The sequence below is a fragment of the Periophthalmus magnuspinnatus genome, chromosome 15 (genome assembly GCF_009829125.3).
Source record: "Periophthalmus magnuspinnatus isolate fPerMag1 chromosome 15, fPerMag1.2.pri, whole genome shotgun sequence".
Lineage (NCBI taxonomy): Eukaryota > Metazoa > Chordata > Actinopteri > Gobiiformes > Gobiidae > Periophthalmus > Periophthalmus magnuspinnatus.
This window is the reverse complement of record NC_047140.1, coordinates 22,477,387-22,498,742: the sequence shown is the minus strand read 5'-3', so window position 1 is coordinate 22,498,742 and position 21,356 is coordinate 22,477,387. Positions and strand designations below refer to the sequence as shown.

General features: G+C 38.7%; 1 protein-coding gene across 3 annotated transcripts in view; it reads left to right on the top strand.

Moving 5' to 3' along the window:
* The window catches only part of vit (vitrin), a 33,193-nt gene that overhangs the window by 3,901 nt on the left and 7,936 nt on the right, over positions 1–21,356 (top strand). The window contains exons 2-15 of one of the 3 annotated variants that reach the window (XM_033980230.2): positions 3,447–3,494; positions 4,115–4,180; positions 4,340–4,496; positions 4,947–5,080; positions 5,154–5,231; positions 7,214–7,402; positions 8,584–8,628; positions 10,691–10,729; positions 10,813–10,863; positions 11,965–12,027; positions 13,276–13,344; positions 18,393–18,467; positions 19,816–19,884; positions 20,573–20,635. In XM_033980230.2, coding sequence (XP_033836121.1) covers positions 3,464–3,494; positions 4,115–4,180; positions 4,340–4,496; positions 4,947–5,080; positions 5,154–5,231; positions 7,214–7,402; positions 8,584–8,628; positions 10,691–10,729; positions 10,813–10,863; positions 11,965–12,027; positions 13,276–13,344; positions 18,393–18,467; positions 19,816–19,884; positions 20,573–20,635 — 1,129 coding nt within the window. In that variant the 5' untranslated portion in view covers positions 3,447–3,463. The remainder of the gene's footprint in view (positions 1–3,446; positions 3,495–4,114; positions 4,181–4,339; positions 4,497–4,946; positions 5,081–5,153; positions 5,232–7,213; positions 7,403–8,583; positions 8,629–10,690; positions 10,730–10,812; positions 10,864–11,964; positions 12,028–13,275; positions 13,345–18,392; positions 18,468–19,815; positions 19,885–20,572; positions 20,636–21,356) is intronic. The other 2 variants (XM_055227394.1, XM_055227395.1) reach the window with 2 other exon arrangements.

The window sequence follows — 21,356 nt, the reverse complement described above, 5'->3', positions numbered from 1 at the left end:
CCAAGGATATCATTTGCTTTTCATTGCACGAGAAGGGGGCACTTAGAGGCTTGCAGCAAGAATAGAAATTAAGATGTCTCAAATTATTGACATTTTTGTCTGTGTGGTTAAGATGGTCTGGAAAGTTTGTCATGTAAAAAGGGATAGTTTTGCTTACTGTGGCCAAGTGTAAAAGTATGGTAATGTTATTATAGCGAGGAACAAGGACTGCTGGTATTGAATAATGTATGAAAAAGGTTAAGCTTTGACCCCAACAGGTGAAGTTCAAGTCCCAGCTCAGACCCTATACCCACCCCAGGTAATCAATGGGTCCACCAAGCTTCTTAAAACAATAATTTCAAACAAAGCTGTGATGATTGATAAAATAGCTTCTAGTGTTGTTTACATTGATTACAGTTGCTTAAAGGGGCATTTTCCATCTTTTCTGGTGGAAGGCCATGCTTGTCTCATGTAGATGTTCTTCCTTTTCCAAGAATATAGCATAAAATTATATAGTTTGCATTTTTTCAATTATAAATGTTGTTATTACTAAAAAACAATGTGAGCTGGGTCACTTTTCCACAGCTAGGACCTGTAACTTGGCCCTAGTGGCATGTCTGTTTGAGTTTAATGCCATATGGAACAATTGCTTGTCACATCTTCACGGTGACATGCAAGTACCCCCAGAAAAGAGATTTTCCACAAAAACAGCTCCATGTTTCCTTGGAAAACATATATTTGTCTGGCAGGAGGAGGTTGTTGAGATCACCAGCATATCCATGGTAAACTAGTGGTCGAGGAGAGACAAAGTTAGGGAACACTGACCAAGACAATGCTGATGGTTATGAGAAGCTGAGGAGGCTGATGGCTATGCTGCTGCAGGGGGGATGTGACAGAGTAGAGTAATGGCATGTAGCTGAAACAATAGGATGAAAGACAGGAGAGAGAGAGTATTTATATATGAAGAGGTAAGAGCCTGATTACAAGAGGCAGAAAACAATTTGGAAATATGGCTTTAATTCTACAGTTTAAACTACACACAGGCATGTCAAATATAGTCATCAACATGGCTCATAAACAAACAGCAAACATAACTGATATATTCTGTTTTTTTTTTTTATTGACCAAAGTAAAACTGCATGGCCAGATGAAGAACACTGCACCATTTCTGGGTTGTGTTGAATCAACGCTTCTGCTTTATGTTTCTTTGACCCTTCTTCACTCTGCTGGTACTATCTGCCCCAGCTTGCCCATGGCCTGTCAGTTTTCTTTTAATGACAAATTGTAGGTGTGATGTTTCTGTCAGCTTCAATGGAAACTTCATGTCAGCGATTACGAGTGTTCACATGAGGGAAAGTCCTCGGTGCCGTGTGCCAAAACTCGTCAAATAAATAGACTTTATGATGTATTGTGTGTGGTATTTGTTTCTAATCAGACTGTTACAACATGCTCCATATGCAAAACAGTGAGCTCCTACTGATGATCTAAAAATATAAACAGTTAGTATTGTTATGGTTATCTAGGCTGATGGTAGTAGTCTACTTTCATGATAACTTTAGATTTTTGTATGTTTGAAACCAAATCACTGACAATTATTCAGGTGAAGTTTTAAATTCTGAAGTGAGATTTTAGTTTCAAGGTTGATTTTTGATTTTAAGATAAGCCAAACTAGCCTCATTGTACCGTGCTGCGTATCTGAGTTTGAGAAATTGAATTGTTATTTACTACTACAACGGTAATCATTTCTCACTCTGACACTCAGGGTGATAGTTACTCAGGTAATAAAATGATAAGTGGATCGGATGCCTTGAGAAAGTATATATGTGAGTGTGGATTGGAGGTGATTGGAGAAAAAATCATTTAGATCAAAGTATACATATATTCACTGTTTATTTGTTTTGGGCATTACACATTCCTCTCAATCATTGTAGCTTTAAATCATATTTCATTTTCATATGAATCATTAAGGTCATGTCAATACAAGTATTTCATTTGCTTACTGATGTATTTGTACGTCTCGCTACTTTCCAGAACCATCCTTCAGTTGTGGGTGTTTGGTAGTGACAGACATAACTGAGATCTGTGTTGGAGGTAGACTTCTGCTCTACTCACTGCTGAAATGAGAGTTTCCAAAACACACCAAATACCTAATGCTGCGTGCACTATTTATCATTAAGTAGGTGGAGATGGTGCCCCGACCTACTTTTGTTAGTCTTATCTCAATGATTTATGCTTTAACATGAATAGTGAATGAAAAACAGAGGCAGTCAGGGGAATCTACTGTAAACACGTCAAACCTTCATGTGGTCTCTGGAGTTACACAAAAGCCATTTGACAAAGTACAGAAGTGTTTAGGTCAGTTAGTGTTTACTGTACTTCAACTACATGATTCCATGGAAATACAAAGTCAAAACCATACTTGAGAACATTCCCCATGGAGGTAGTTAAGTTTTATGCCATACCATGGATGATTATTAGTGAAAAAACATTTCCATGGAGACAAGCAGGTGGAGGCCCTCGTCCAGCCCAAATAAGAGTCGTGGAGCCCGCTCAGAGTAAGGAAGCATGTTTTTCAGTGCAAACAAACAAACAAACAAACAAAGACATGGTTTTATTTTTGTCTTTTTTTGTGTTAAGTTTCATACTGTGGCTTTAAGCTTTAAGCAAGGTGCATTCATGTGTTCCATCCATTTGTTGATCCATTTCATGTGTTAATGCTCGATACAAGGGTTGTCGTTGTTTCTTCTGTGGACAAGATTATGTTTTTTCCAGCGTTGGTTTGAAAGGATGACTCAAACTATTGTGATGACATATTCAGGAAAGGTCTGACAAAACCAACATGAGTTTTGAAGAGCTTTATGGCCCTTTGTGATATTCTTGGTTTCAGAGCGCATCATAAGTTATAGGTTTCTGCTTCACTTCCCCATATGGCAGGTCTGCAGGATCTGGTTTGGTCCCAGTTGTGTCATTTTCTGTGAAGATATTTGGTCGGAGCAGTTTATTATTCCAAATGAATTGCAACTACATGCTACAACTTCACTTTTTAAATCTTTGCTAGTAAAGGGGCACGATGTAGCATGATGTTTTCTGGTGGTAGTGTGTGGTACATGCTTCAGGAGGTTATGCTTTACTAGAAATGTTCAACAGTATGGAAACAGTGTCAAAAAACATGCACTCAACAAAAAAATTTTTAATATATATTTTGTCTTCACTTGTGTACAATGATAGACATTACTTGAACTTGTATTGAACCCTGATTTTAGCTTTGGTACATCATGTCTTGCTACTGTCAAAATCCTCTTGAGGCTTCCTTTAGCTCTGGGAAGTGTACATCAGTAGTCTGGCCTTGTCGAGGATATTTGTAAGATAGTCACTCAAATAGAGTTGAAGGTTGTATTTCAAATTCCTAGGAGAAAGTTATAATGTGGTACAGAGATAACAGTGCTTATCTGTGCTGCTTCTTTTAGGACTTAACTGCATCAACATGAGAGCTCCACTGTCTGCCATCTGTTTTGGTGAGTGTTCTATATCTCACATAAGCGGTCAAATATAAGTACTTCTAATGTAATATTCAGAGTGTGATATGATTGGCCATCAACACCATTCACCAGTGTGGGAAAGTGTATGCATTTTATAATCTGATGTAAAATCTTCATTTCAAGCTATAAATTGTACATAAGACTCCAGATATGGAATAGCCAGAATAAAGCAATAACTGATTAACTCCACTGAATGATATCGCCTATACATTTTTAAAGCTGCTTCCATATGAATGAGAACCATAAGGAAGCAATTGTAAGCGACTGACAATTTAAACCAATCAGGGGCATTGCTAGATGAGAACCATGCAGAAACTACTGCCTGCGACTATCACAGACATTTGTTTTTCAGTCATGGTTCAAAATTAGGTACAAGGCCTTCAAAATGTATCTTATTGACTATTTTTCAGTTTATATTGGTTAACCAAACTTACAACTTATCTGAATTAAAGCCAATCAGGCCCCACTCTGGTTCACATTTCTACATCTCTTCTGTTCTATTCTTTTCAATGGTTTCTGTAAAAGCCTCTCCCATTGTGCAGTGTAAACAGTTATTTGATTACATGGCTTTCCCTTTCCACACTTACTGCCCGCAGCCCTGCTCCTGTCCTGCGCCTGCCGGGCCAAACCAAATGGATCAAAGAGCAAGAAGCCAAAGCAAGGTACCATCATCATCATCATCATCATAACCACCACACGCCTCTAATCTCCTATCTATGTTTAGGACTCCGCCTCTGACCATTGTAGCCCTCTCATACTGACCTATGATGTGTCCGTATAAATAAATATAAAAATACAGTCTGTGATTTGGTGTTTTGTAGTGGTGCCAGCGATTGAGTGCGACGTCAGAGCAGGAAAAATCAACCTCCCAGAGTTTATAGTGAAGTGTCCGGCTCACTGCAAAGAGACCAAGCAGCAGGTCTATGGGACAGGGGTGTTCGCGTCCATCTCCAGTATCTGCAATGCCGCTATTCACAGGTACCACTGTAATGAGCTATGATTTGTAAGTTAATAGTTTAAGAAAGAAGTAAGTTCAATCTTGAATACCTTAAGTAAGTCATTCAAACTGATTTTGTCCCACAGAAAACATAAAAGTGCATTATGTAACTTCTCTGGTATAGGGTCTCCCACCTCTTTGTCTCTATAGAGGTGTCATTTCTTGGTCTGAAATGTTTCACAGTATGGCATTTACCTTATAGCTGGCATTTATTTTACAGGTCTTTTTATTGCTACAAAAATATCTTAATACTCATCCATTCTTACTGTGAACATGATCAGATTTCAAGTTTATTTACATACTGTGAAACTGTTAAAAGCAATAGTATCTCTATGGAAAGGTGGGGGACGCTCCACTGGAAAAGTTACATAGAGAATCTTTAAACAAAATAATGGCTAATCCTAACACCAGTCCTTCCAATCTTGTTGTAGTGGAGTCATCACAAACACAGGAGGAAAGGTGATAGTGAAGAAAATGGCAGGACAGAACATATACAAAGGCTCCAACTCAAACGGAGTGAGGTCCCTGTCTCTGCCCAAGTGGAGAGAGTCCTTTGCGGTTTATGGTAACATTACAACTTTACTTTTACTTATAATGTCAGATTTTGTCTCCCTAAAATATGTTTCTTTTATTTTCAGTTGGAAAACCCAAGAAAGGGGTGATATATCCATCTACACTGGACTATGTGCCTTCAAGACCCACTTACGTGAAACCAAGTAAGACTGCTGAACAGCTATGCATTTTAGTATATTTATATTTTGTAAGCAGCTCTTGTCAAAGTAAGGCTGCTGCGTGCTGTCTGGATCTAATTTAAAAGCGTTTTATTGTCCTATAACCAGGAAGTATGTGCTAGCATGCTAGTTGTTGATAGGTTTATCGTTATGACATAGCTATGCACTGACCTCTGAAAATTGATTTCAATAATTACAAAGAGCAATGGTTGACAAAGATAATGAAGGATTCACTCTGGAGGAGATGAGGCAGATTAGTGCAGAGATCCAGGCCTGTAAAGTGAAGCAAGAGCCCAAGCCCCAGGAGCTGCCAAAGAACATGACTAGAGGGCACAATGGGCTGTTGCACTCAGAATGGCTAATTGAGCTCCACAAATACACGGTGATGAGGCACATGTCTCTTCTGAATGAGGCCATCAGCATGTCTGACCATTCTTCCAATGAGGAATCCTCATAGGTCCCTTCAGTATCTTGGAACAAAGACAACACCCAGAAAATCCAAGCCTTCAAAAACAAAGCTGTAGTGCACCTGAAGAGGACCTCTAACAGAGCTGCCTACTGCCTCTCTAAAGACGGGACCAGGAGGAAGCAGAGAGAGCCAAGCGCCAGAGAGTCTGAGACGAGCTTTGACGTAACGAGCTGGGAGCCTGAGAGTGACAAGCTCTACAGAGAGTCCACCTGAAAACACCCAAAGCTGTGCCCCCTGCACCTCCTGCGCCCCCTGTACCACACTGCAGTGCACAGTCAGGCCAGACCAGGAGTAAGAGACATTAGACTCCCCAGTCTCCCATGGGTGTCCATAGAGGAAGAGGATGGGGACTCACTCCATCCAACAAAGAGCTCAGACCTCTGGAGCTGCACTGCTGAGGCAGCCAGTGCCTTTCCCTCCACAGCTTCTGGATGAGGAGAAAAAGGAGTAGGAAGAGGAGGATGTGGAAGAGGAGGAAGATATCCAACAGAGCTGTGGAGCTACACCACTGAGGCAGCTCCTGCTTCTGCACAGACTCTAGAGGAGCAGGAGGAGAGGCAATATGGAGCACACATCCCAAATGAAAGTGCGTCTAAATACTGTCGTACCAAGCAGATCGTCAGGCAGAACCTGTCTCAGAGCTGTGCTCCACTTGGCTCAAAGAATGAGTTTTCACCAAGACTAAACCAGGGCAGAAAAATATCTAAAGCATGACATGAATACATTCTAAATCAGGAAAAAGTCAAGGAATTTATCTGAGAAACAATAACATCAGACTAAACCAGGACTAAAACCAGGACTAAAGCAGAACTAAACCAGCTGTAAACAAGGTCCTGGTTAACTGAGTTTATGTCTGTAGTCCCCACTGTCTTCCCAATTGAAAATTCAGAAAACACAGATAAATAAGGACCATATATTTTTTCTTTATTTTATTTTGTGCATGTCGTGAATGCAAATGCAAAATCTAGAATTTAATGTCATAATTTCATTTTTTATGACAGCAATACTCTACCCTGTTTGCATCTAAAAGTTGTATTGTTCATGGACCAGGAAGTGCAGTTGGTGTACTGTTAGCATGCTAGTTGTAGTATTACCGTGACAATAAAACTCGTGCTCATAAAAAATTTTTTTTAAATTTATCACGGCAAAAACTTTGGATGCTAGGAATAGGTTAGGAAAGAGAGGAATTTCTTTAGACTAAGGATACGGGAAAGCAATGACATTTTTTGGAAAAATATTGCATGAACTAAGAGTAAATATTCTATAATTTTGGTTTCCACCTCTTTCTAAACCCGGTTCTTACCTGGACACCTTGTAGATTCACATACTTGCAGCAGATGAAAGTTTTTGAAGTCGGATATTGGTCTGAGCATGTTGAAGTTCACAGGGGTTAAACCAGGAGTCAGCGCCACACAGTTTACTGGAGAATGACAGGAATGCATTACACCAGTGCTATAGACACTCTCCTCATGAGTCTATCCCAAACTTTATTTTTCAGGTCAAAAAGAGGCCAAATCCCAAATAGTTTCTACCCCTCCTCCCCCCACCACACCGGAGCCCACCACAACTACCACACCGGAGCCGACGACCACCCAAACCACCACAGAGGCCCCGACAACCACCACTGCTCCTCCCACTACAACCACAACCAAGGCCCGGGCTGCTGTGCATAAAGTCAGGGACGCAGGTGAGCTAAAGAAAGGGATGAAGCATTCAAAGATTCATGTATATCTATAATGTTTTGTCTGTAGTAAGGAAATACTAACAGGTTTGCAGTGCAGTTATGTCTTAAGATAAAGTACAATCCTAACCCTAGTCCTAACCCTACACTCTAAACCTAATCTTAAAGTCTTAGAAATGGCATGTTGCTCAGTTAAAGAAGCAATTGTTGGTCATCCCTACTGGTAAAGGGGAAGAAAGATAACGAAAGAACAACCCAAAACATGGACAATAGGCAAATTCCTCCAGTCTGCCTCTGGACAGCTGTGGCCACAATATCAGCTTCAGACCACCGAGTGCGGAGGGAATGAATAACACAATGTAAAGCGTTTTGATATGTCTTGAAAGGTTTTGTATAAATCCAATGCAATATTATGATTTTTTGTTATTAAATCAGTAAAATATTTTCTATGTAGGTTGCCATATGGACTTGTTTTACTCAGCTGTAAGTTTATTTATCCTACATAGGAATGCATCATCTGTGGAAAAACTCTACACATGTATTTAATTACTGAGTGGTATATCTCTGAAACAGCCAGAGCAGAAGAACAGTGTTTGGTAAATGTGTTCTGTATGATAAAACATGTGGAGAATATTTTCAACACATGCTTTCTGTTTTATGTCTTTTATTCAGTCTAAATGATGACAGATGAACTCCCTAAGAAAACACATCATTTTTTGCCTGAATAGTTCTCATTTGGGCGCTTTACCAACATGCCTTTACGCCGGTGGGCTTTTTCACATGATCAAATCCACTGTATGTGAAAAACTTTGGCCACAACGCTCTATAAACTCTGCATCTGAACAAAGATTTTCATTTTGCTAAAAGTGAGCGATGAAAACCACTGATTGCGGTTGGTAATTGTCCGCTCACAATTACAACAAATTACAACTAGTTTAGATGAAGCTGGTGCCTGCTTGTGCATGTGATCAGTGGAGCTTTCATCGCTCTAATTAAAATGAAAATATTATCAGATCCAAACCATCTTCTCCATTTGGATAAAAGAGGGGCCCAGTGTGTAGACAATGGTGCAGTATCTAAAGGTATGTGTGTAAATGAGATGGGATGAGGGCCAGACGGTGCCTTGCCTTTCATTTTGTGTAACTTTATCTTTCGGCGTCTCCGTCTTGCCGTGTCTCCCCATCCAGGCAGCAGTCACCCGTACCTAGCCTCTGTGGCAGCAGCGAGTACAAGTAAGTAGGTCCCAAAAAGCAAAGGTTAAGCATGGTTTCTGTTTTGGCTAATGGGGGCATGAAATGGTGTGAATATAAGGTGGTGGGTTTGCATGGCTGGTATTGGGAATGAATGCTTGTATATTAATTACAATATAACTCAAGTAATCATTTATGTTGGCACGTGTTGGTTGGCACTAGGGCTACTCAGGCTTTGAGGGGCAGAAAATCACCCATATCATTCAGAAGTGAATTAATTATATTTTTAATCATACTATTGTTAGAGGTTGAGTTCAAGTGACACCACAATGTTCTAGTTTAAAATTTAGCTGGATGTTAAACTGTCAGACTGGAGATTTGTCAACGTGGTTTATAATTTATACCTCTATGATTACTGGGCCTATCTATGAAATTAAAACTGTCACAAAGTTCAGCATCTTCTCTGTCAGAATAAATAAACAATAATGTACTCATTTTCTCTGTAACTTCAGAAAGTGGTGCCATTATTCATTCCTAAAGATGTGGTTGTTGAAAGGACTTTATAAGATTAGTATGGCAGGTTTGGAAATCAATTCCTAACAAAAAAATTATAAGGTTCAACATTTGTGGATTAGAGACAGAGTCAGGGCAATATTTGTAATAGTTTTTTTTAAATTATAGAGTTTGGAGAAAATAATGAATAATATTGGTAGAGCTAACCAGCCATTGATTTCTCTGGATGATAAACAATTGGTATCATCATCGGCCATGAAAAATCTCATATTGGTCGATCTCTATTGTGGATCATAAAATGTTATATTTCCTTCATGCACAGTGAATCTCAGGTTGAGTTATATCTGCCCTTCATCTGAAATTATGACATCATCAAATTGTACTACATGAATGTAACCTATTGATTAAAGTAACAGTTTGATCCCAGCCCTAATCAGTGCATACAGTCACTGTGTCCACTAACACTAACCCAGCTAAATATGGGGTGTGAGTGATTTGTAGTAGCCAGAAATGATGCTGCAAACCAGCAGCCACTTCTCTGTTAGTCAGCCCCAGGACAGATGTGACAGAAATATTGAAGTGAGTATAAGTAAAACTATCAATGCAAGATGTTTTAACAGTTTGTTGCATTGAAGGCTGGAAGCGTTTGAGGCAGTTATAGTGTTAGACTTGATCTGTGAATATTCTTTTATGTAAACTCGGTTGTATGGTGGTGTTGCATGATGGTTAAGTGCTCCTGTCTTTTGGCTAGAAGTCTGCATGTCCTTCTTGTCCTACAGTGGATCCTCTCTAGCATCTTTGTAAACAGAAATGCATGTGTTGAGAGAGAATGTGAGAGTGAATGCTTAACTGTCAGTATACACATCAGCCTTGCATTAAAACTCAACATTATCCATAAATGAATTCACAGTCTTTAACAGTTATGCCCTACAAAGACCATAAGATCACAAAATACATAATTTAGTACCACTTAGAAACCAACATGTTCTTACGCTCCAAGTCAAGTGCTGTTATGTCATAGTGAGCAGAGTGGTCTGGATCATTAAAATTACGAGCTATCCAATTTTCTTTAAGACAAGACAATTACAGTTGACCTTTCTCATAAAAGACTTGACCCTAAAAAATATGATTTCCACTTACATAACAGGGTGTTCTCTGAGGCTTTTCAACCTCTTTCACATCTGCACTAAGGAAGAAAATTGTGATAACATACAGTGACAGTACTTTCACTTAGGAAATTTGCAATACTTTTTGTTATTGAAAGTATTTAGGAAGTACTTCCACTTCCTTTCTAGCTGTAATCCTTTTAAGTAACTACACTTTTAACCCATCCAGAAACTGATCAAATGTGCACTATGTAACTTTTCTTGTGGAGGATCAGCAACATGGCATTAAGCGTATCTATCTGCATGAAGACAACCTGGTGACATGCTCCAGAAAAGTTATATAATGTACCTTTAAAAACATTTGTTAGCAACATTTCAAAATACCTTGACCATGGCTTTGTAGGGCAGTAAAGCATGACTTACAGTGCCACCATGATAAAAGTTTATTATACCCACAATGTCTTTTAATACTACCACTGGTACAGGACAGTCCCAGAGCGGAGCAGGGAAGAGTCCTCTTCAAGGTAAGGTCTCTCATGTCACTGTAAGTACACCCTTTGCACCTCCTCATGCTAAATAATGACTAAACAAAAACATTTTCCTCAAGTCTTCAGAGGAGGAGCCTATCCCAGCCGCTTCCCTCAGAGAATCAGTGCAGGTAAAACAAGCTCAATCAATGTTTCTAAAAGCATCATGGAAACCTGCTTTGCTCAATATTGTCTGCATGGCATTTGTGCATGTTGTTCTACCCATGTAACGTGATTACTTTTGTCAAGTGTCATTCTAATATTTATAATATTGACTGTTTCCCCTTCACACAAGAAAAGGATGGTTTCTTGCTGTGTTTGTTATAACAGGGTTTTATGTTTAATTACTTGAGAGTGATTTTATCTGCATTCAAATGTCAGTAAGTATCATTTGCATGTGTGTTTTCATTGCCTTTACCTGCTATTTTCATATGTGAGAAGTTTGTGACAATCAGTGATGTCATTTCGTATTGCCATTGGAGGCTTGGCCTCTGAAGTCTTTTACACTCCTGCAACTAAACTGAAAATAGGGCCAACTTACCAGGTTGTTCAATTAAACCATTAGTTGATGAGAAAATAATTTTTGTAAGTAATAAACAAATAAGCCTACAGAATATGCGTATAAGCTAGTACCTTGTAAGAAAGCTTGAACTGCCCATTCAATTCAATTTATTTTTGTACTGTCTGAAATCAGCAGTTTCCTCACAGGGCTTCACAAAATGGTTGATTTAGCCAAAAGAAGGTTAGAAAATCAAACAATAAAACCAGCACTGGCCAACGAAAAGAAAACAGCCCCTTGTGTGTATATTTTGTGCTTTGATCTAGTTTGTTTAACTAAATTCTAATCTTGATACTTTACTTAATCCTATGAATGCAAAATATTACATTTTTGCATAGTATATTTTATTAGGCTATTTCTTGCTATGTTAACATCCCAAATTGCCAAAGCACATTCTTAACTTGTGATTTTTAGTTTACTTACAATGGCAAGCTTATTTGAATTTTGATATAACAATTTATGATCATAGAGTGAGAGAAAACAATAGATTAAAATGAATTGTGAGAAAGGGGCCACTGTTTGATTACACTACACACTGAAACGCCACAGACACAGAAACAGTTTGACTTCGGTTCATTGCGTCTCCTACATTTGCTGCACAGATGTGATCCCTGTCACTGCCCCCCCATTGAGAGTGCATTAAGTAACATGTCACTCATTTTGGATCTTACAGGCCTCCGTAGACAAGAGACCTCAGCGACCATCAGAAGACAGCCCTCCGCTCCAGTTGGGCCAGGTCAGAATCATCACTTCACACAAACACACACGTTTAGTTTCCATGCTCTGTGGGGACATTACATTGACTTACATTCATTTCGTGGAGACTGATACTAAATGTAAACACAATTACTAACTTTAACCTAAACTTTAACAAAAAATAACCCATTATCTTTTCCCCTGCTGGATCTACCTTCTGGTTGTTTCCATTAAGATATGATTCCCTAGCCTAAAATCTTCCACAGTATGGCATTAAACTCATTAATCACCGTAGAGACTAGCAGGTGACACCATCTAGCCAATTTATAGGTCAGATCTTTGGAGAGGTGACCCCACTCACATGTTTTTCAAGGTATTTCTTTAGTCAACACTTGTAATTAGAGATGGAGAGAAGCAACATTGAAGGATTTACCTCATAATGGCCTGATTTTGATCTCAGTTCACAAGCACAAGATCCATGAAGTGAGCTATATATACTTCAGTCCCTAGTCCGCACAGTGTGATAAATACTTGCATACACACTCAGGGGGGTAAGGGCATTCTTACGTAGAGTTTGGATCTAGGTTGACAAGGTAAGTTGGACCATGGCGTCCATACCCTTTTAAACCCCTTAAAAAGTTTCACCCTGGGTCACGGGCTAATCCGCTCCCATCATGAATCTCTGCACACACTTCTCTTCAGATACCCTCTGTCAGGCACATCTTCCTTTGAGTACATTTTCATCAAAAGAAAAAGGTCAAATGACGCAACTAAGTCTTGTAAAAGTAATTTCTATCTGATGTTATTATAAAGCACTACTGATACAAGCTTTGACTTGGTCTCATGCTAAACAGATGGGAGGCGTTTTCACATAACATGACATCACAGCTTCATGTATATACTTTACACTGCAAAAATTTAATGGCGTGACATCAAATCTGAATATTTAATTTGATTTGAGATGTTTTGAGTTCAGATTTATACTTACTGAACCTGAATCTTTTGTCTTGTTTAGAAAAATTAGTGTTATACAAACTAAGTTATAAAATGCCACTAGCAATAGGGTTAGAAACTTTTATTTTGTTAAAATTGTAATACAGTATCAGCAGATTTGTTGATTTTAAGACAAAACATCAGTCCAAAATTTAAAGGAATAAGTAAAATAAGATTCACACTCTTCAGACAAGTCATTTTAACATATGCTGGTAATATTTTTTGCAGTGTGCATTTTTTTATGATTTCCTCTCACATTTTGTCTGTTCTGTCTGTTTCTCATTGTCACAAACAGCTTTAAATAGAGTCCAGCCCCCTGCATCTGACCGAAGCCAAGCAACAGTCCAGTCGAACTCTAACCCCAGTGAGTATCTCCAGCCCACACAGTAAACACACAAGGACAGGCTAATGGGTTTTACAATGGACATGGACATTTACGACAACTAAAGATTGTTCAAGTGCCCTGAAAAGTTTATGAAATGGGGGAATGCTCTGGTGCTTGAATGTTGAATTTTAGTGAGTTTGCAAACAGTTTTCACAAGCTTGTTGTTAAATTGCAGAAAATAGTATGAAGTGTACGATGCAGTGAAATGTTAGTTAAAATGTTTCCTGCGATGTGTACTGCCATTGCCATCCTTTAGGAAGACAGCTACCCATAATTGGTGATAGAGGAGCAGATATTTATATAGCTGCACCTTAATAATTCTGCCTGTAACACTTTATAATAACTACATTTTTAATAGATTTCACAAATGACAGCAGCTCATTTAGTAAAGTGTTTGTCTATTGAGCTGCAGGTTGGCAGTTCGAATCCCACTCTTGACATAAACATTATTGGTAGAGCAGTCAGATCCACTGACCCACAGGTTGGCAGTGCCTTAAATGAATGCTGTTGTTGTGTCCTTGGGCAAGACGCTTAACCCACCCAGCGGTGTAGCACCAAATTCTGGGCCCTAGTTACAAATGTGGGCCTGAAAAAAAAGAAGAAAAATGCCTATTACAGACTTTGTGAGAGACCCCTTCCTGCAATGGGCCCTGGGTAAACAATACCCTTTGCACCCCCAGTCCGATGCCCCTGAACCCTTGTTACCCCCTTCTTACCTCTGCACGCTGGCGTGTGAATGTGTGTGGGAATGGATGAGAGGTTTCTTGATGTCTTTGATTGCCTTGAAGATGGAAATGTGACCATTTACAATCAATGAATAGTTTATTAACAATAATTATGGCTTAGTAACTACTTCATTAATACCCTTACACTAACTATTCTATGAACATCTGAAGAGAATAAATTCAACTGAAAGTCACTGCATATTACCTTGCGGCACTTCCATTCTAGACAACTTATTTATTTATTATTGGCATTTACAAACAGATTGTCAGTGACAGTCAGCCTGAGATGCTTTATTAAGAGGACAGAGTATCAAAGTTCAAACACAAAACGTTACGTCAGATCTCTTCCTCAGGCGTCCACAAAAAGCTTTAATCTTGGTTTTCAGATCAAACCTTTTCTGTCATCTAACATCCTCTGACAGGCCACATCTGGTCCAGCCTCGGCCCTCCTCCTCGTAAACGTTTTTGGAGATGGAAGTTAAACCAAGTGACCCGAAGATGTGAGATCCGCCTCAGAGTATCCCAGACTGTTTAAAACCCAGTTTAGGTTTGGCCCATAGTGAAACGGTGGTTCGATTTAGCCTCTGGTATGCTAACCAATAGATCCCTAGAATTATACTGAATTGTTTAAAATGTAGCCTAACTAAACATTACGTTGCAGTGAAATGAAAATACTACCTCTCAAATAGAAACCTCAATTTTCAAGAGAGAAATTAAAGTAGACTAGTATTATATTGACTACAGAGTTTAACTGTGGGTTAGCTTTTAATAATGCTGGAATCAGACAATGCCCATGGTACTGATATTTCAATAAAAATAAAATGTGAATTTGCAGTAGCTCATCTGGTAGAATGTTCACTGTTCACTGATCCGAAGGTTGGCGGTTTGAATCCCACTCTCAACATAACCATCACTGGTAGAATAGCCAGATCCATTGACCCACAGGTTGGCAGTGCAATTCCAGCTCCCAAAGATGAATGCTGTCATTATGTCCTTGAGCAAGACATTTAACAGTGTTTGCGTACACTGGTGTATGAATGTGTGTGTGAATGGTTGAGTGGTTCCTATTAAAATTTGACCATTTACTTATAGTTCTACCACAAACTATAAGCTGCCAAAGTTTGTACTTAGTAATATAGTCATTTTGAAGTAACAGTAAATTATCTTTAACAAATTAACATTATAGAGCAGACAAAATGTGTATACTTATGTTTATATATGTAGTCTAGTAATTGTGATCCAACTACAGAGCTTGAATGTGACTTTTAGAGTTATTGTAAACATTAAAATTGATAAGCAGGGCAGTCCATAGAAGCAATACTGTCATATATTTGTGAAAAAAAAAAAAAAAGATCACGTTATAAGATTACTCTTTGCTAACTCTTTTTAACTTTCGAGACTGATCTGAAAAAAATGTGTGTGACTTCTGGTTTGTGATGAATTTCTTTATTGAAGCCCTCAGAGAAATTCCTGGAGCGTGAGGTGAGGAGTTCAGGTCACGATCATTAACATAAAGGCTTCAGGATCAGCGTTTTGGGAAAAAGTTAGTCTGTTTGGTCATGTGAAATGAAAGATTTACGACTATCCACTGTGCCACCTCACTGCCCTGCACAGATGTTCCGAGTTACAGCAAAGTGTTGAGGTGTTTACCATGGGGTGTAGATCTTACTAATGAGACCAATAACAAGAATAACCCTTTGAATTTGAGTTACGTAATGCAGCTATCTGCAAATTACAAATACTTTAGAAACCAGGTCTGTTGTCACATATTAGAGGAATGGGTAAAGGTGTGAGTGAAACTGAATTTAAGATTTGGACTATTTTGATCATGGTGTTAATAACCACAAATAAATATAAAATCGTGTTGATTCTTAATAAAATGTTAACACTACATTTGATATTCCTTATTGGACAGTGTGTTTAAAGGTTCAATACGTAACTTTTCTTTGGGGGAGTTTGCCATTTGCTTGTTTCTATGGTGAAGGTGAGTTACTTGTCTCTACAGAAATAAATATGTTTTATGCCGTACTGTGAAACATTCTAGGCAAGCAATTACATCTCTATGGAGACAAGCAGTTGACGAACCTTCCACCTGAAAAGTTACAAAGTGCACCTTTAAATGAATTCACAAATTGTTTTTACTTACACCAATAGGATCAAACCAGTAAGCACTAATTCACTGTTGTTGCTATTACAAATATTTAGGAATCTAACCTAAATCCAGTGATCCACAGAAAAAGAAATGGTTTGGGACCGAATTTAAAAAAACCTTCCCCAAACATCCTCAAATTTCTTCATGTACGTAAAATTTTGGTACACATGCTTTATAAATAAGTCCCCTGAATTGTCCCTGACCTGGCGACCGCTGTGATCACTGAACCGTTGGTGAATTGGAGAGTTAAAGTGGATCACATGAAAGCACCTGTCTCTGTAGTAAAAAACACTGTCCCATGTGGAACTGGGGGCATTTAACCAGCCTAATTTGCGCATTGTCCCATCCAAACTGCCCCTGGTCTGACTCTAGCTTTATCCAAACACGTCTTTGCTTCACTGGACAGCCAACAGCTCACGGTGGATGGGAACGTGTTTAGCAACGCAGAGTAAATTCCAAAATGATGTGATGAGCTATGTAGGTGAGATTTTTTGGTTTTCAATTTGGCGGGGGACGTTTATATTCCATCAGACCTAGAGGCATAAACATATTGTGGTTGTATTGCCCGATAAAGTCTAGGCTATGCTTCTGTTGTAGGGAGTATTATAACCTCTGATGATACAGGCCAGATAATAAGGACTGAGCTGGAGGTGTCTTTGGTAGACTAGGGCATTTACCTCATCACATCTAAAATACTTATTATTAAAAACATACTGAATGCACTGCTCCACTCAGTCAATAATGAATAATTGTTGGATGAATATGAAAATCACTCTCACTGTGTAGCCAATCAATGCTATATATTTTCCCCAAACTATTAACATAACAGTTGCTTGTGGTGACTTTTCATATATTGCTCTTCACTCTTATATTTTATTTTTTTTCTATTCTTTGGATTCAAAGAACTGCAAATCGGATAGGCTATTTGTGACACAGAGACCAAAAAATCTTCATATATTCACAGCTATAATCATAGACTGTATATTTAAATGGGCATAGCTAACCTGCCGGCCGCCGCGTTCCAAATAGGAAGTGAGCATGGGCACGTCTCCGCCTCCATCCATTCCAATTCACTTTCTATTGAAAAACTGTTGCCCCTCTTTCCGTAACTGCTGTTGTTAGGCTTGTTATTTTGGTCTTATAATGTTCGTATTTACCCGCTCTACATGATCCTGGTGTTTTTATTTTGCTATTTTGTCCGTAAATCAAGATATGAACATTAATAACAGATAAATCAGGCCCCTTCTTTCCCTGAGGTCGCTCCTGCAAGCATTAGCAACAGGTTTGATTGACAGCATTGTTAAGCAGCCACTCCATGCTAAACCAGTGCCAGTGGTGTGAACGGGAAGGGGCGTTACCTTCAACAGCCTCCCTCCGGATTGGCTCTTTGGTCGCTATGATACTTGTAGTCGGAATCCCAAATATGGAACTCCAAATTCACACCTGTATCTGCCAGCATTGATGAGTTTCATTTGACTGGAGCCGAACGCTATGGGTGACGCACACTCCCTTAGTCCACTTTTTTATAGAGCCTATGATTACAATGTTGCTTTGTTTTTTAGCGGCTGTAGTAATAATAGCAGTTTCATTAGCACTATTGTAATTTGTAAGTGTTATCAAATGCACCAGAAGTTACTCAGGTCTTTATTCTACTTTGACTATTGAGATTTTCAAGCCACAATAGTAATAAAGAGCACTTTTTGTAATCCAATATTGCAATGACCTCATTTTAATTCATAAAAAGCAATGCATCCGAACTGAATGTCAGGTTTGTGTGTCTGCGGGATACATACATTTTTCTTCTTCAAAAATGTATAGTATATAGACTATTTGTTATGGATGTAAGTAACATTATTTGGACATTTTACATCCATACAAATGCCATTTTCTAACACATGAGTTGGTCTCCTGTATTCAGTGTGTCTAATCTTGACCTAAAAACAGAAAAGCTTGTTGAGGAAAAAGCTCCATGCCTTCAGTCTTGTTCGAGTGTGTTTATAAGTGTGAGGGGGTACATTGTGCACCCCTCTCCCGCTGTCTCGACGTGGCAGCAGGAGGAGGGGGTCACTCGCTCGCCCCTCCTCGTGTGGGACATCAGCTCTGGTCTGTCCTCTGTCCTGAAGGCAGCTTTTTAATCTCCCTCTGCACAGCTTTTCCCAGAAGGGATTGGGCGCCCCCCTCCTACCCGCGGCCTGATTGGTTTCCTGGAGCCAGGCGTCCCGCAGGTAACAAGGCAAACAACTTACCTCTGAATGGAAGCACTAACACCAGTAGTTCATTCATGCACTTTACAGACTAGATTATATACAAGGGGTTTTTAATGGTTAGCGATGGGAAAATAGTTTACAAAAATGCATGACAGACAGACTTTATTCATCCATAAGGGACATCACTTGGACATTACCTGACTCATTACAATATAACATAAAGAGCAAAAATAATAGTGTTAATATGATTCAAAATAATACCATGCAAGGTGTGATACAAAATACAACTCTGGGTATGTTTTTGATGAGGTAACAACATTCTAATATGGTTAACACTCACAAGAGTCAATTTAGCATAATAATAGGCACTAACTAATGAAAAGTTGCGAGTAGTTCAGGATAACAGTAGTATCAGTGGTCCGGTTGCACAGAAATTACATTTAAATAAGCAATGCAAGAAGATTTGCTGAAGCCATATTGACTCAAATAAAACAAAATGTGAATTGGCTGAACTTCACTCAACTCAAAATTAAGAAAACATTGGAGGAATAAATGTTTCTTTAATGTCTGGTCTGCCATGGGGTTTGACATTTTAACTATGCACGATGGAGAAACATGCACTTAGATTTTTATTGGTCGATAAAACAGTTTAGAGTCCTGGATGTGTTCTCAAACAAAAGTCAAGAAAAAGATCAATAATGCTTAAAACAGAGCCCCAATACATTTACACAGTTGGCTTATGAAAGCTGGAGGGAATAGTGTAACGAGACTAAAAGTGAACAAAATGGATTCCAGATATCAGACATTTAAAAGACCTATAGTCCTAAAAGCTTATCAAAGATTCATTTTACAAAAATAACACCCACATCAATCAAATCATCATCAATCATTTTAAAGGTTCAGTGTCTAACTTTTCTCCAACCTGCTTGTGCCATGGAAATGTACGTATCTCAGAATGCATTTGAATTCTATCTACATGGACACAAGCAGGCCAAGTTTTATTATATTATTATAATTTTATTTTACAGGACAAAATTATAATGATATAATGCCTCGCCTCCCTTTTTTCTTCTTTCTTTTTTCCTTTATTAATAACACTTTAAGGCACTACTTTAAGCCAATATTATTTTTCACCATCACCATTTCCTTTCATTTTTTTCATCTTTTCACCATGAGCTTAACGCATGTACACGGCAGGCCAAGTTACAAGTCAGATTTGACAAGTAAACTCAAGTGTAGATAGGCCGTACTGTGAGAAAAATTCCAACCAACGCAATAACATCTCAATAAAATGAAGAAAGGTGACACAGTTCATCTTCACTGCAGCCGCCCAGTGTAGAAACTGACCACTGCACCTCTCGTTCAGATGTAAGTTATGCCGTCCCAGACTCAGGATACTCATGGACTGAGACCTCCGACACAGCGGACGTCCCAGGTAAGTTCACCCCCCTGTCAGTTACCATGAACACATGTACAATTACACTGCATGGGCTGGTGGGTAGAGAGTACTATTACTTCAACCTAATGCAAAATGGTTTATTACTTGGTTTAAATTTGTGTGTGAATATGTATGTTTTTTGGTTCTTACGTAACCAGCCAACATTATTTATTTATTTTATTTTATTTTTACATGAAGTATCAGACCCTACCCACTCATATATGATGCATGTATGTGTCATTGCATGTAATGGTTCTTTACAAAAATGTGTGGAAGAATGTAGTTTCTTTTAAATGTTGTTGACATGCCAACTCCCTGCAATACGCCAAAATACAGTGGTTTTCAAACGTTTCACAACAAGTACCACCAGTAATATATTTAGCACTAAAACTCAACAAAATAGTACGACAAAGAAACAAAAAAGGTGTTGCTAAACCTCTGATCTTACAAAACCAGGGACAAAGGACAGTAGCTTTTGAACCACAGTTTGAGAATCACTGTTGTAATACTTTCAGCGTGTATTACAGGTTTACAGTTGATGCATGTGAACAAGGTCATAGCTGCTTGGTTTCTACTGGTCTGGCATTAGTTGAAGACTGGGTCAAACTAATCCAAACCACGGAAACGTTTTGGCGGCCATTTTGATAGTGGGAATACTAACAGCTCTCATAACATCCTTCTCCAGCTCGGGATCAAAGGCCTGATTTCTCTGACTTTGAGCGCTGGTATTATAACTTTGGACCGTACCGTAAGTGTCTTTACTTCTTAGTTACTGGGGAGTTTCAATTTAAGTATTGTGCAAACATTATTGTGCAAACATTTTGGACATTTGTGGGCCTTGTTATGAAATTTGACAGCTTTAATCCACTAATACAAATGTCCTGCAAGACATTTCACCCACCTTGTCTCCAGTGTCCGTGTACACAAGTGTTTGAATGTGTGCAAATGTTGGACAGTGGGTGGAATACTGTACAAAACACAGCGTAGTATAGCCATGTACATTCATTAACATGTACTAACTTACAGTAGTAGTAGTCGTAGCAGTAGTAGTAGTATTAATATTAGTAGTAACAGTACTGGTAGCCGTGAAAATGTAAGTGCCACAGTCTACCTCGCAGATGAAAATAATGTGGGATTGGTGGTGCTTGGAGAGGTCATTGGTGCAGATGGCAGCCACGTCTTCATCAGCCTCCCCCGTGGCGCCTGTGAACGGGGGAGTGAATAGGAAGTGAATGAAAAGTGGCCTTGATAATAAAGAATCAAAGTCAATTTTACTCTTTTGTAGGAGTAGTACAAAAAGTAACGGTAGTGGTTAAGGTAATAGTAGCTTTGGAATAGTTTCACTTATCCCACATGATTCTAGTTTAAACCATCATGTTTTATTAGTTATTCAATTGTTTCAGTTCAATTTGATATACTGTATTTTGTGAATTAATTCAACTTTTCTCCAAATATATCTTGAAAACCTG